At 38.9% G+C, this 14968-nt stretch overlaps 2 protein-coding genes across 4 annotated transcripts in view; both read right to left on the bottom strand.

The window, feature by feature from the left end:
* Nucleotides 1-8968, bottom strand: part of LOC103466733 (transmembrane protein 189) — a 38005-nt gene extending 29037 nt beyond the window's left edge. Inside the window, exon 1 of the mRNA XM_008412535.2 lies at nucleotides 8615-8968. Coding sequence (XP_008410757.1) covers nucleotides 8615-8774 — 160 coding nt within the window. The 5' untranslated portion in view covers nucleotides 8775-8968. The remainder of the gene's footprint in view (nucleotides 1-8614) is intronic.
* Nucleotides 8969-13940: 4972 nt separating this feature from the next.
* The window catches only part of znf423 (zinc finger protein 423), a 185875-nt gene continuing 184847 nt past the window's right edge, over nucleotides 13941-14968 (bottom strand). For all 3 annotated transcript variants that reach the window (XM_008412528.2, XM_017305362.1, XM_008412529.2), the window contains one exon: nucleotides 13941-14818. In XM_008412528.2, coding sequence (XP_008410750.1) covers nucleotides 14789-14818 — 30 coding nt within the window. In that variant the 3' untranslated portion in view covers nucleotides 13941-14788. The remainder of the gene's footprint in view (nucleotides 14819-14968) is intronic.

Genomic DNA, 14968 nt, shown 5'->3' with positions numbered 1-14968 from the left:
ACACACACACACACACACACACACACACACACACACGCACACACACACACACACGCACACACACACACACACACGTTTAACCCACAGGAGCTTCCCAACCAGAAACACACGATGGACATTTCCCATAATGCACGCTGTCCTCTTATCTCCTGCAGCCGTCAGAGATAATCACACACAGAAGTGGTTCAGGTCGCATTCATGAATGCATCAGACTCATCTCATCATGAAAACCAGAATCTACGGCGGCGCATCAGAGAGAACGTAGATAAACAAATAATAGAGTCAATTTCCAATAAAAAACTCACATTTTGAGATTGATCAGAGGTTTTTTTTTGAGTTTGAAAAGTCAAAAATGATATAGAAAAAACTCAAACTAGATTAGATTTTTTTTTTTAAATTTATGATTTTGAAAAGTAGAAAATTTGATAGAAAAAATATAAAGAACTTTGAGATTAACCAGCATTTTTAGAATTTGTTTTTATGTCAGTTTCAAAAATGGAAAAGTTTTGACTTTTTAAATGCAGGTATTTCAAAGTGTTTTTCTTAGATTTCTCAGATTAATTTCCAAAATTAATCTTAAAATGTCTTCATTTTTTCCAGAAAATTTCCACTTCTTTTTTTCTCAAATTCTTTAGCTCAATCTAAAAATTTCCAAGAATTTTCTGGCAAATGTTTTGATTTTTAAAACTAATGAATTTACAAGCTTTTTTTTTTTCTAATTTTTTAGATTAATCTAAAAATGTCAAAAATTTACTCCTCCCACCAGCAGGTGGCAGCATTTCTGCTGCCTCGACCTAACTTGAGTTATCCTCAGATCAATGAGGTAACAAAAAGTCACATTTAACATCATACATAAGCACAAATATTGTAATATTTCTAGATTAGCACCACAAAATCAGTAATTTTGATAGCAAAAAATATGGAGGGACTAATCGATGTGAAAAGATGTTCAGTATTTAATTTGACCAAAAGCAGACACAGCTACTTAGTTTGTTGAGTTTTATCAATATATCCTGGCACAAGCGGCCCTTTAAAAAGAGTCAAAACGAAAATTAGTTCCACATCCCCGATGCTTATAGCTTTTTCACAGTATTGTAATTTGTTTAGACGTAAAGAAAAGGAAAAAGTCAGAACTTCTCCATCAGAAAGCAGTGACTCCAGCCACCATGACGCCTCAGTGCCAATTAAACTCCAGCATAAAACCTTTCAAAAGGTAGGCAGTCCTCCAGAGACACCCAGGCGCCCGGTACCCTCAGGGAGCCCCCAGAACAGTTTGGTCCAAAAGCGCCAATTGGTGTCAAAGTGCATCCATGGCTCCGGGCCAAACAGAACTGTAAATTTAATGTCCCAGTGGACAGAAATCCTCTGAAAACAGAACCTCATTGAAAAGCAAAATGAGGATTCCCATAAAAACACGAAGGAAGGTCAGGTGATTGGATGGACAGATGGACAGATTCAACTTTTACAAAATGTACAATAAATAAAATCTGGTAAATACTTTACGTGATGCACTGAATAAAAAGACCTAAATATTATTTTTCTCACTGTCTGGAAACGGCAGAAAAACTGTTGAACATCAACTCAAAACCACTCATACTCTTATTTTTTTTTTCCCTCGCTCTGTCGGCTACGCTACACATAAGTCCGTTGCCATAGCAACCGACTGACAACAGCTACACTGTTTATTAGTATTCAACACCAAAAGACGTGCAAACATTTCCCACTCAAAAGCATCAAGTCTGTTTCAGTTTTATGCTTTCAAGCTTGATGTTTATTTTGCGATTATTAATAAATGATCGCTACTGCTGCTATTAGCTAAGCTAACACTGCAGTGATAGATTGGCTAATTTACGCATCTGCTCTGATTCTGCAGCACATCTACATGTTAAGGTTGTCAAAGTCAAGCTAGCATACCATCTTTTTAATTCAAACTTTTTCCTGACCTGGTTATCGAGTTGACTTAGTGTTGACAATTAGCAAAGCACTGCGTCCCTTTTTCTTTTATACACCAGGCGTACATTTAAGATTTAGTGCGTTATTATTGATAACTTTGCAGCTAAAACCAATGCTTCCCATCATCAGGTGGTTGTTTTTGAATCAGACTCTTGCGCGCCTGACTCTGTAGCACCAATTGACCAATTAACAAAAGAGGCACTTTACAAAAAAAATTATTTTAACTTTTGGCATCCCAATCCAGCGCTGTAAAATGCCGACATTCCACAGTTTTCCAGAGTTCTGATTCTTTGTAATTCGCAGATCTCAGTGACTCTACACACCTCGAGGTCACATGAACACACACCAACACACACTCAGGTCAAAGAGCCCTGAAGACCCACATGGCGCTCAAAGGCCCGAAACATCAACCCACTCTGACCTCTGACCCTTCTGTGTTCAGGGTGTAAGAGAGGGAGCCTTTCAGGAGGATGAATATCCGGGTGTTGAAGAAACACACGGGTCGGTTTTTAAGGGTTCTGATGTTTAAGTTTGGCGCCGCTGTGATGTAAATAAAGTGGATGAAACCGAGGAGGTTTTTATTGGCACAGTTTAAAGTTTAATGAGAGCAGGAGGACACGTGAGAGCTGAGGTCACTCACACACACAGTTATGTTTCTCCTCCTCTGAAGGGACTTTCCATTGACTTCCATTCATTTCTGTCAAAATTAAAATGGGGCTCGAGGTTTGTAATCTTTCAGATATCGTCTGAACTGAAGTTAGCGCTTTAGCATTATCGTGAAAGGCCAAGTGTTAAGTGCTGTGTGTAAAATGATGGTTCATTAGTGTTTGAGAGGGCAATACTACATCATTATGCCATTGTCAACACTTAAAAAGGTCTCAAAACAACAACATTATCGTTTGCCGCAATAATTTATCATCTAGCAAAGTTTGTGGTTTATAAGATCCAACAGTTTGTAATCACATTCATCTCAAACCACAAGAACTGCTTTCAGAAAAAGTGACCGACACACTTATGATCATAAATACAAACATACAAGCTGCTCATAAAACCGAGAACCAAGATGCCTTGTAAATACAGAGGAGGAGGAGGAGGAGGAGGAGGAGGAGGAGGAAGGCACTGGACCGTGACACTTTAGCACATATGGGAGGACAGAGGAGACGAGGGAATGAAGGCAGACTTGGTGGGAGAAATGGAAAAGCAGAGAAACAGCGGCAGAGGGGGAAGCGTCCAGCTGTTTGTCCATCCTTGCCTCGCCATAATGAGGCCGTGTTTGGCTCTACGGCGCGTCGCCGATGCCTCATCTAACTTCTCCAAACTCTAACAAGCCAAACTGCTATTTAGATTTACCTCCCGCCGGCGCTGAGCCGAGCCCCAAACAAGCGAGCGCGGAACAGCGTGGCGCTCCCTTAAATGGACACTTTGACATTTTGGATTTCGGCTGTTTATTTTGCTTTAAACAGACACTTGTCAGCATGTGGGGGGAACATTTCTGCTTTTAAGTTTCCATAAAATGGCTCCGCTTGCATTGTTAGCGTCGCTGAGCATATCTTCGGCTCGCGGCCCGCTGAGCCCTTCGGCTGAAATGAGGGAGGGGGAGTGAGACTCACCTGATGAAAACAGAGCAGGCGGGAAACCGCAGGGCCATTATTTTAATCACAGGACCAAGACCCGGCCCCTCCAGGACGCTCACGGTTACATTTCACTCTGTGACAGTGAGAATAATGACTACGAATCGCCACCAAACCAACAAACCTGGATTTTTTTTCTCAGAAGAAATAAAAATGTTTTCTTTTCTCACACTGTGTGACATCACCTCCACTAATGGCAGGAAGATAAAACATTTTGAATGCTCTTCTTATGTTCATCTGTCATCTACACCTGATTATCCTTGACACACTCACACCTTACACTGCAAAAACACAAAATACCACCAAGCATTTTTAGTTTCTATGGGCAAATACCTCATTACTAAACTAACTTACTAGTAACTTTTCATCAAGACACAGGCGCTCGTTTTAAGTCAATAATTCCTTAGTGAATGGATTATTTCCTTAAAACAAGCTCTTACATCTCGCTTAAATGTTGCTTGAGTTAGTTTTTTCTTATTTGAAGTGTACCACAGAAAGTAGACCCAAAATACTTTGTGATATTTTGGAGTTTTTTCAGTGTTTTGGTAGAATCAGACATTTCATTTTCAGAAAATACAAAGAACAGCAGCACAACTGAAAGATCATCAGAAAAACAATCAAAACACTGCAAAAACACAAAAGGTTGCCCAATATGTCTGGTCTAGATTCTGGTGCAAATATCTTAGTAGGCTTGAAATGAGACAAAACTAACTTTTCAGCAACATCAAGAAAATAATTTCTTAATATTGATGGAAAAAAATACTGGCTCCACTGGCAGATTATTTCAGTTATTTTCATGGAAAAAATGTTTTCATAAAAGTGAATTCATCTGCCAAAGGAACCAGTATTTTTTCATCAATATTAAGGAATTATTGACTTGAAACAAGCTCAGATTTCTTGCTGTGATGTTACTTGTAAGTTAGCTTTGTCTTATTTCAAGTGTACTAAGATATTTGCACCAGAAACTAGAGTAAAAATACTTGGTAAGGTTTTGTGTTTTTACAGTGCGTATAACATCGAAGCAGCTCTTTGTTGTTACACATCCTGACTTTTGTGATTACTGTAACTCCATAAATGTAACTTAAACCATTTTTCTGATTTCCCGGCCTTCACCCTGACAGTTTAGTGTTTCTCCAGATGTGACAAATTAACTTTTTATGATTTACACGGCGCACTCAGGCAAACAGGAACTCTGTGACCTCTTGTAAACTTTACTGCCAGGTGTGACTGTGCAACAACTTTGACGTTTTAACGGTGCTGCTGTTCCAAAGCAAACACCGGGGGCCGTTTCGGACCAGAACCGCAGCTGATAGACAGGGGAAAAGAAAAAAGAAAATCACGTTTGATCCTCTTACGCGTCAATCCGGGCTGCAGCCGTCGGGATGAAACGAACACGACCGGGTGTGTTTACTACTGATTTAATCTGCTTATCCTGACGTGATGCTGCACGTTTCTGTGCCAAACGCCTCAGTTTAGCACAAACAGAAACATTCTGGGGTTTTTACTGAAACTGAGACAAAGTTTTAAGATTACACACAACCAGATGGATGATTTTAACAAAAATAACTCTTAGTTGGCCTAACTAGTATAAATAGTCACAGATGTTGCTGCGATAAACGATAATATTATTTACAGACTATTTTGAAGTAATATAATGCTGGTGGTATAATAATAATAATAATGCAAGAACACATTCTGAAAGACCATTAAATGTTCATTAAAACTTTCAAATTGTGCTTGTTTTAATTTAGAATGTGATTAATTCATTAATTGCCAACCTTTTAGAAGAATTTTCTTATTTTTAGAAGAGATTTCACCCATCAGGCTTCTTTGGTTTGAACTGCTGATTTCAGTTTTGACCAGTTCTGACCGAAACCGTCACCGTCCATTTTTAAAACCCGTCTCAAAACTTTTTACCCGACTGAGAGTTGATATTAATCTTTATTGGTATTGATTTTATCTGCTTAACTGCGTCGTTGTGGTTTGTTCCTGAACACGCAGCTGTTACCAGTTCCTCTTAATTATAACCAGCCTTCCTCGTTATCTGCCGTCTAAATGCGTGTCGGCGTAACCTGAGCTCCGCCGGCAGCAGAACGGGCCGACACTTATCCCTCTAATGTAATTGCATTGAGTAATGGTGCCGATCCAATAGCATTAATGGAGAAGGTGACTCGGTTCCTCACAGCTGCTAAAAATAGGACAGCAGAGAAGAAGTCGATGGAGGTTAAACAACGAGTCAGAAGTTTAGTCCTACCCTTCGTCTGATCCGGGTTTTTTTAGAGAAAGTGTCAACAGGTTGGCAGCAGGACTCGACTGGAGGCAATTAAAATGCTCAGTGAAGTGAGACACGGGGCAGATGGTCAGGCACAAACCAGCTTGATGCACAACTGGTAACACAGGTTTCCTCTGATCAAATCTGCGCCGTCCAGAAGTCACAAAACGACTCAATCTGCAGAACATTCTGGGTTTGGCCTCCGAGCCGCAGAGCCGGAGCAGAGGAGTCAGAAATGTAAATATAATACTCAGCAGATTCATAACCAAAAGAGTGTTTTCTCACCTGGCTGTCCGGTAGATTTGGTTCGATTGAGGACCAAAACATTTGTTACGTTTTCATCTGCGGCGGTTCGCTTTCACACTGCAGTCCAAAACAACCGAAACGCAAAATGTGGAATGATGAACAATTATTTCTGTTTCTCCATCCTGAAGCTGTTCTTCACCCAACTCGATGCAGAGAGATCCAGAGTTTCAGATACTCGACCGGCAACATGGTCAACGACTCCACAACAAAGCAAAAGGAAGAGTTTTTAGGACACAGTTTGTCTCATCTGGGCACCTGTAGCGACACGGTGAAGTAGGAAACTCTGCAGCTGTTACAAAGAGCAACATTACACTGCAAAAACACAAAATATTACCAAGTATTTTCGGTTTAATTTCTAGTGAAAATATCTTATTGCACTTAGAATAAGACAAAACTAACTTACAAGTAACTTTTCAGCAATATATGGGAGCTTGTTTTAAGTCAATTATTCCTTAATTTTGATGAGAAAGTACTAGTTCCTCTATAGCAGATTATTTCTCTCATTGCAATACATTTAGTCTGTTATTAATGAAATAATTCTCAACATTTGTTACATTTTCAGCTGCTGTGGTTCCCTTTCACGCTGCACTGAATCAAACAAACCAAACTAATTAAAAGCCTGTTCCCCTCCTGGCCTGTGGGGGCGCTGCACTTCAGAACCACTGAAGGTAACGGCAAAAAAACCCTCTGAAGACACCGAGCGAAACTTCCTTCTTCACCAAATGTAAACAAAAAGAAAACGGAGTGGCGTCAGATTTTAGCGGTTGCAGTATTTCTCTTTTGTCTTTGGTAAATCCATTTCTCCTGCTAGCGCTAAGCTATCGTGTTTGTTTTGGTTGAATTTACCCAGAATGCCCTGAATTTGAGTTCACTTCCTGCTTTTGGAAAGGCCTGACATTAAGACTGAAGTATTGGCTGAAGATGAACCAGAATCGTTCTCATTTTTAAATATTGTAATTGTTTTAACTCTGTAATTTTAAGTATTTTGATTTATTTACTGTTGATCATAATTTTTAATTTAATATAATGTTAAAGGTTTTTTAAGGGACAAGTGTTGCTAATTAGCTATGGCTGTATACATTGTGATGCAGACAGTATTGTTTTTGTATCTGTCCCTATCAAATAAACAATGATTACCATTACCATTGCTCTGGTTCGCTTTGCATTCACATATGTATTCAAACTGCACCAGAGTTCACTTCAACTGAACCGAGACTGAGGTTAGCAGATGGACCAGCGTTTGCTTTTTTCATCCACACCAGAGTTTACACTGCAAAAACAAAATCTTAACAAGTATTTTTGGTTTAGTTTCTAGTATAAATATCTTATAAAGCTTTAAATAATATAAAACAAACTAAAAAGTAACTTTTCAACATCTTGTTTTAAGTCAATAATTCCTTACTATTGATGAAAAAGTTCTAGTTCCACTGGCAGATTATTTTACATGTAGCATGATATCTTTCCCATGTTATAATCTGCCAATGGGATTAGCACTTTTTCATCAATATTAAAGAATTATTGACTCAAAACAGATATTATATCTTGCTGAAGTTACTTTTAAGTTAGTTTCATGAATACCTGATATTATGCACTTAAAAAACACAAAATTTTGATTTAAAACAACAAATATATATTACTGTAAAGTTACTTTTGTGTTAGTTTTGTCTTATTTCAAGTGTACCAAGATATTTGCACTAGAAACTGGATCAAAAATACTTGGTAAACTTTTGGTTTTGGTTCATATTTCTTGCTTAAAAGTTAATTGTAAGTTAGTTACGTGTACTAAGATATTTACAAACTACATGGAGATACTCGGTTCGTTTTTGTGTTTTTACAGTGTAGATGGTTGAAACCTGAACCTGGTTCTGGAATAAATAAAGCAGACTAACCGAAAGTTTCTCAGGCGGTTCCTAAATGTCAGCTGTTCTTGAATTTGACCCTGAACTGAGGAGTTTTTCCAGATCCCAGGGCGCGTTGCAGCCTGCAGCCGCCTCTCAAACAGAACCACTTTCCAGAGCCTGCTTTATGCTAAAAGTTAACCCAGTTCTGGTAGGTTCGGCCCGGTGTGGGCAGCTATTTACAGCTTCGTGTTTTCTCCGTGCCACGCTGGGAATGAGCTTTAGATAACAGATGTTTGTGCGTGGAGAGCAGCTGCAGCTTCCAGGAGGCCCTCATGCTGCTCCACGCACAACATCCATCAGAACCACGCGAGCTGCGTCACATTAAGTGTCCCGTCATGTCAGAACCGAGCCGGTCTGCAGCCTGCACCAGAACCAGTCCCCATCATCATCAGCAGCAGCATCTCTGTAATCAGCTGCCCGGGTTATCAGCGCTGATACCCGGGTATCTGCGGCCGCTCGGCCTCCGCTGACTGAAAGCCCCAGTCGCTCCGAAACAAAACACATTACCGCGAACAAAACCAGCGGGAAGACAAGCGGCATCACCCGCTTACCTGGGGAGTAGAGCCGCGCCAGCTGCCGGGCCCCGGCGTGCTGCGGCCCCCAGCGAGGCGCCGCGCTGCGGGCAGCCGCCCCATGCTCGTTCCCGTTCGGATCCTCCTCCGCCATGGACCGGTGCCTGATGTCGGTCTCCGAGAGAAGCGACGCCGCCATCGCCGCTGCCCGCTGTCCCTCCTCTGGTTTGGGCTTTCAGCGAGCAGACATGAACCGGGCCAGCTTATCGGCTGCTGGTTCGGTTCCGTGTCCGGGCCTCCGGAGCTGCTTGACGCTGACTTAGCAGGAGGAAGGAGGCAGGAGCAGGTGATGACAACTCGGCAGCAGAACCCGGAAACGCTGCGCTGACACACAGACCCACTTTTAACCAACCACCAACCGAGGCTTTAATGTTTAACTGGAAAACTGAAATACTTTAAAATGCTCCTTCATGTGAAGGAATGAAGCGTTTTCATTTAATTTAACAAAATAACACTTAAACTAGCGGAAAAATGTTATCTTAGGGACCGTCTGCAAATTACCTTTATCGGAAAAAGTGGTAAACTTAGCCAAAAATAACAGCAATCTCAGTTATGGAGATAAAAACCTGAATATTACAGATAGAAAGAAAACTCAGAATTGTGAAATGTTAGAAAAATCTAGGAAAAAAAAGAAAACTTTCTGATTTTGAAAAGTCAAAACTTTGCTAAAAAGACTCAGACATTTTTGGATCAGACTCAGAAATTTTCTAGAAAAAGTCAGCAAATGTCTGAATTTAAAAAAAAAACTAATTGCTACCAGAGATTTATCTCAGATTTATCTCAGAAAAAAACAAGAAGTTTGAAAAGTCTAAAATTTGCAAGAAAAATATTCAGAAATTTTTAGATCCATCCAAGTGGCAAATAAATTACAGAATTTTAAAGCTAGAAAATTTGCTAGAAAAAAAAAATCTTTTTAGATTTATCTCAGAAATTTTTGAGAAAACACTTGAACATTTCTGAGTCTGAAAAGTTTAAAATTCACAAGAAAAATATGCAGAATTTTTTTAGATCAGTCTCAGAAATCTTCTTTAAAAAAGCATAGACAAGTCTGAATTTCTAAATTCAAAAGGAATAACGAGTTTTCATTTGATTAAACAAAACAAAAGTTCAACTAGCTGGAAATTTGGTCTTAGAGAACATTTGAAAATTACTTTTATGTTAGAAAGTGGGAAAGTTAGCTGAAAATAAACATCAATCTCAGTTATGGAAATAAAAACCTGACGATAAGAGCCATTGTAGATAGAAAGAAAATGTGTAATTCTCGACCCAAAATTGTACTAAAACTTTTCTAGAAAAAATTAAGATATTTCTGAGCTTCAAAAAGCTGAAATTTGGAGATTCATCTCAGAAAGAAAATCCAGAAAAAAATAGTTATTTTTATAACAATAATGACATCACATGTAAAAAAATCTTTTGTTTCCGAATATAACCAGATGGTTATTGTTACATTATAATGATGATACTTGACCTAAAACCTCTATTAACTCTAAATGATGACAGATTTGATATTTTCAGTTTGATTTTGTCATCAGAACCATGTTTTTCTGCTGTCTAGACCCAAATAGCTAAATATGTTGAGTCACTGAAAACTAAACAGAACTGAGAAAAACGACTGGAAACAAATTTACGTTTCTCCGTCCAGACATGCTGCGACGTGGCAAAGTGAGGCGGTGACCTTATGAAAGAAATCTTTGTTGTTTCAGAGGCAGAACCGCCGCAGAGTGGAGGACAAACGCTTTCTGTGTTGGTGTTTCTGAAAGCTCTCACTCTGGATTCCTCTGGTTTTCTGATTCTTTTCTGTTTTCATTGTCTAAAACGAGCTGCTCAGCAGAAATAAACACCAGAATCTGATTGGTCACAAATTAAACAAACAGTTTAATGCACGCCCACTTAATAAGGAAAGGCAGAGTTTCTTCTGAGTGTCTTTAAGAAATAATTTATTTTGATGCTGCTTGGATCTTTCGATGATCAAGATCAAGGCCGGCCCAAGGCATATATGAGTTAAGCTTCTGATTATGGCCTCCACACCACCAGAGGGCTCCCAAGAGCATCAAGCTAGCATAATTATCTATATAATAACAATGAATAATGCAAAAAAAAAAATGCTGTTACAGTTTGAAAAACAATTTGAATACTGCTTTTATAGTTGATACAGAGGTTAATCTCTTCCTGTTGTCTGCTGCTGCTGTTTTTTGAAATATAAGATATCAAACCTATTAACTTGTTTACTGTAAATTTACTATTAACCAGCAGATGTTAATTTCAAATAATTAAAACAATATGGCACATTTAATACCACTTTGCATCTCAAAATCCACATATTTTTTTGGATTTTGCTGCTCTTGTAATGCCAAAATCAGCAGCTGTAATAACACTGGCATGATGTAAGCTAATAAAAAGTAGCATTAATGGCTCAGGCATGTTTCACAGATAGATTAGCTCAGGAATGATGAAGCATCTGGTGTTGAAATGTTGCTATGAGGGGCCCCAAAATGAAAATCTGCTTTGGGCCCCAAGAAGGCTTTGGCCGGCCCTGATCATTAGCGTTCATTAGCTTTGGGAGTTTGGACAAATACCAATTCAGCTCTAAAGTAAAATAATATTTCAATATTTTCAAATAATCTGGACTACATTGAATAAAATCTATTTTAAAACCTAAAGTATTAAAACTGGTCAAACCCAGATTGGATAATTCAGTATTGATTTAGTTTCATTTACACAGTTTGTTACCTTTTAGAGTTTAAAATGCAACATTTAGCAAGTTTTCCTGCCCTTAAAGCAAACAGACACTGAGAAAAATCAAACCTGGACTTAGTTACTATAACGTGACCCGTGTAGTTCCTCAGGGTTTTCCTCTTGGATCCACTTTATTAGTGTTTTATTCATGTCCCTAAAATCATCTTTAAACATTAATAATTTGCTTTTTAACCCAACTGTCAGGTTATTTTGTATAACACATTTCAACATCTAAACATCAGACAATGACCAGTTATGAAACAACCAGTAAACATTACTCCTGTCAAATCCCATCATCAAATATATTGATCATTAGCTGCATTTCCATTGACCAATTCGACATTTCAAAAATAAATTTACTTAATGGAAACACACCGATTTAGAAAAAAACTCGTTTTGCAGTAATAAGTTTTGGTTCTAGCATGAGGTGTTTTTTTGTTGCCATATCTAAATTGGTTTATTTTGCACAAAAGTCACCTGATCAACAACAGGATGTTACTACTGGAGGAAACTACAAAGACGACGACACGAAGTGGCAGGAAGCAGATGGTGCAGCTGTTTTTATAATGTTCATTATTTCACTGAAATACCACAAGTACACCAGTGGAACCATCTGGTTGTTGATTATGTGACTCGTGTGATGTGAAAAAAAGTATTTCCTTCGCAGTTTGCAAAATAAAAACAAAAAAAAAACACTCCACTTGATTTTAGCACCATTTTATTGAAAAACACGTTTTTTTTTTTAATTGGCGTTTCTCATCTGTCCAAATGACATTTTCCCACAAGCTTTGTGGTTCGTCAATATTCAGCAATTTCCACTTTCGGTTTTTTACGGTTTAATTCCACAGTGTCCGTGGCCGTCTGCCGTGAAGTTCACTTTGGCTCAAACGATGACGGACGGTTCGATCCGACGCCGATGTACCTCAACTTGGAGCCTGGGCTCTTTAGCTACCGTCCATATCATTCTTCTCTTCAACTTCACAATCCTGAACATATTAAACTTCTGAAAAATTTCAGCAACTGCAGCCACAGGAGTATCAAGCTGCTTGGAGTTTTTACCCTGTAACGTGTCTGTAAGTTTTGTTTTAACCTCCCGGGACATTTTCAGTAGCTGCATTTCCATTATGAATGTGCAGCAAAGTCAGTGGCGCAGTTGGTAGAGCTGTTGCCTTGCAGCAAGAAGGTTCTGGGTTCGATTCCCGGCCCCAGTCTTTCTGCATGGAGTTTGCATGTTCTCCCTGTGCATGGTGGGTTTTCTCCGGGTTCTCCGGTTTCCTCCCACAGTCCAAAAACATGACTGTCAGGTTAATTGGCCTCTCCAAATTGCCCCTAGGTGTGAGTGTGTGTGTGTGCATGGTTGTGTGTCCTGTGTGTCTCTGTGTTGCCCTGCGACAGACTGGCGACCTGTCCAGGGTGACCCCGCCTCTCGCCCGAAACGTTGGCTGGAGATGGGCACCAGCAACCCTCCCGGTGCAAGAAAATGGATAGATGGATGGACGAATGTGCAGCAAAGTTTGTTGATATTCCGCTAATGTCGAAAAAAACACATTTTTGTAATTCCCATTACATAAAAAATGCATTTAAAATCACGCGTGAATAAGTTTGTTCATACTGTAATTCATTGAAAACTTCATCTTCCTCCTGCCACTTCCTGTCTTATTTGTCATTTCTGCCAGTAGTAACATCAGTTGTTGATCACATGACTCATGATGTTTCCATTGCAGCTTTTCCAGATAAACTAATGTCAATACAGCCAAAATAAAAAATCACCTCATCCTCTGCAAAAACATTTTATAGAAATTGGTGAGTTTCTATTAAGTAAAATTATTTTGTAATTTCTGTTTGTGAAATTTTAATCCCAAAGGAAACACATCTAATGTTGTGCCTGGTTTCCATTGACCATTGCGAAACACTGGAATTACAAAAATAAATTTAAGTAATGAAAACATGCCAATTTTGAAATAAAAGTTTTTCGATGAGGTGATTTTTTTTCAGCTGTATCAAAATTGGCGTTTTTCACAAAACTGCAATGGAAACTTTTAATCACACGAGTCACATAATCAACAACAGGATGTTACTACTGGCAGAGACGACAAATGAGACGACAGGAAGTGGTTGGAGGATGACGACGTGAATGTTTTTATTCACGTGTTATTTTAATTGTTTCTTATTTAATGGAAACACCAAGATTGTTTTTATTCGACAGTGGAATATCGTCAAAGTTTTGCATACATTTATAATGGAAACGCAGTTTCTGACTAATTAACACCCTTTAAAGAGGAAGACACATTTTGATTTAATATTTACCTATGATCTTTACTACATTATTTTTCTCCAGTTCATTTTTTTAAATTAAATGCAAATCAGCAAAATCAAACGCATTGTCTGATTTTTATTGGCTCAATTTCAGTACATTTTTCTTTATTGTTGCTTTTGTCAGTTTCAAGTTATTTCAGTAACTATTTTGGGACTTTTGGTCATTGGGTGTTTGTTAACCTCACTTCAGGTTAATGCTGCAAAAAGAAAGCAGCAATTTCTGTTTAAATAATCTCACACCACACAGGAGTTCTTTATTTCTCTTTTATTTATTTGTTTTCTTGTTTTTTTTCTGTACTAGATTATTGCAATCTGGTTAATTCACATTTAAAAACCGGTCTTTGACCAGACGCACTGAAATCAATGATAATCATTTGTACAATAACCATAACAGGCTCCATGTCTGGAAATCCCAAATAAAAATAAGAAAAGAGCAGAAAAATGAAAGAAAAGATCTGTATGTTTTTCTGCACTTTATTTTTGTTTTCATGATTTTTTTTGATAGTAATTACAAAAAGGGAGAAAATATATATAACAATCATAAAAAGGAAAGGTTGTTTGTGGGCAGGGTCGGGGATATTACGACTGGCAAACAATCACAACACAGCACGAGTACCTACTAACCGCAACAAATAAAATACTGAAGAAAAGGCAAAAAAAAGGACAAAAAAATAACAAAAACAAAGACGCAACAAAGTGAAGCTTCTCCTACAATCTATGGAAAGTATAACGAAAAAGAAAAACGTGTTTTTTATTCTGTTTGTTGTAAAATAAAATAAAAAGCATGAGTCAGGAGGAGAGGGCTTGGCAGGGACAATAAAAAATACTGCTGCACGTACAATACCTTTGTTCGCCCTTCTCCTCCCGTCATGTCGCTCTTACAGTTTCCCACTTTCCCCCTTTCTCTTTATTTAATAGCATTTCCCATTAATATTCCGTCACCCGCTGCTCCTAATGGCCGCGCCCAGTCGCGCGATCGTTACACTTTTACATGTGAGTAGCAAATGACACTTTGATTGGCTGTGATGTGGAGATGGGGGTCCCCCGCCGGCTGCGGGTCGGGGGCGCGGCTGAGCTGAGGGATCCCGCAGGGCGCCGGTCTCACTGCGCGTGCTGACTCAGTGTGTGGTTCTGCGGGGAAGAGACGGAGAACGGGAGCAAGAGTGAGAACACATGATGGGAGAAATAATGGGCTGCATGAGCGGAGAGCTTTCCACTAAACTACAACCCACACCCCCCCCCCCACACACACACACACACACACACACACACACACACACA

The sequence above is a fragment of the Poecilia reticulata genome, linkage group LG6 (genome assembly GCF_000633615.1).
Source record: "Poecilia reticulata strain Guanapo linkage group LG6, Guppy_female_1.0+MT, whole genome shotgun sequence".
NCBI lineage: Eukaryota > Metazoa > Chordata > Actinopteri > Cyprinodontiformes > Poeciliidae > Poecilia > Poecilia reticulata.
This window is presented reverse-complemented; position numbering and strand designations above follow the sequence as displayed.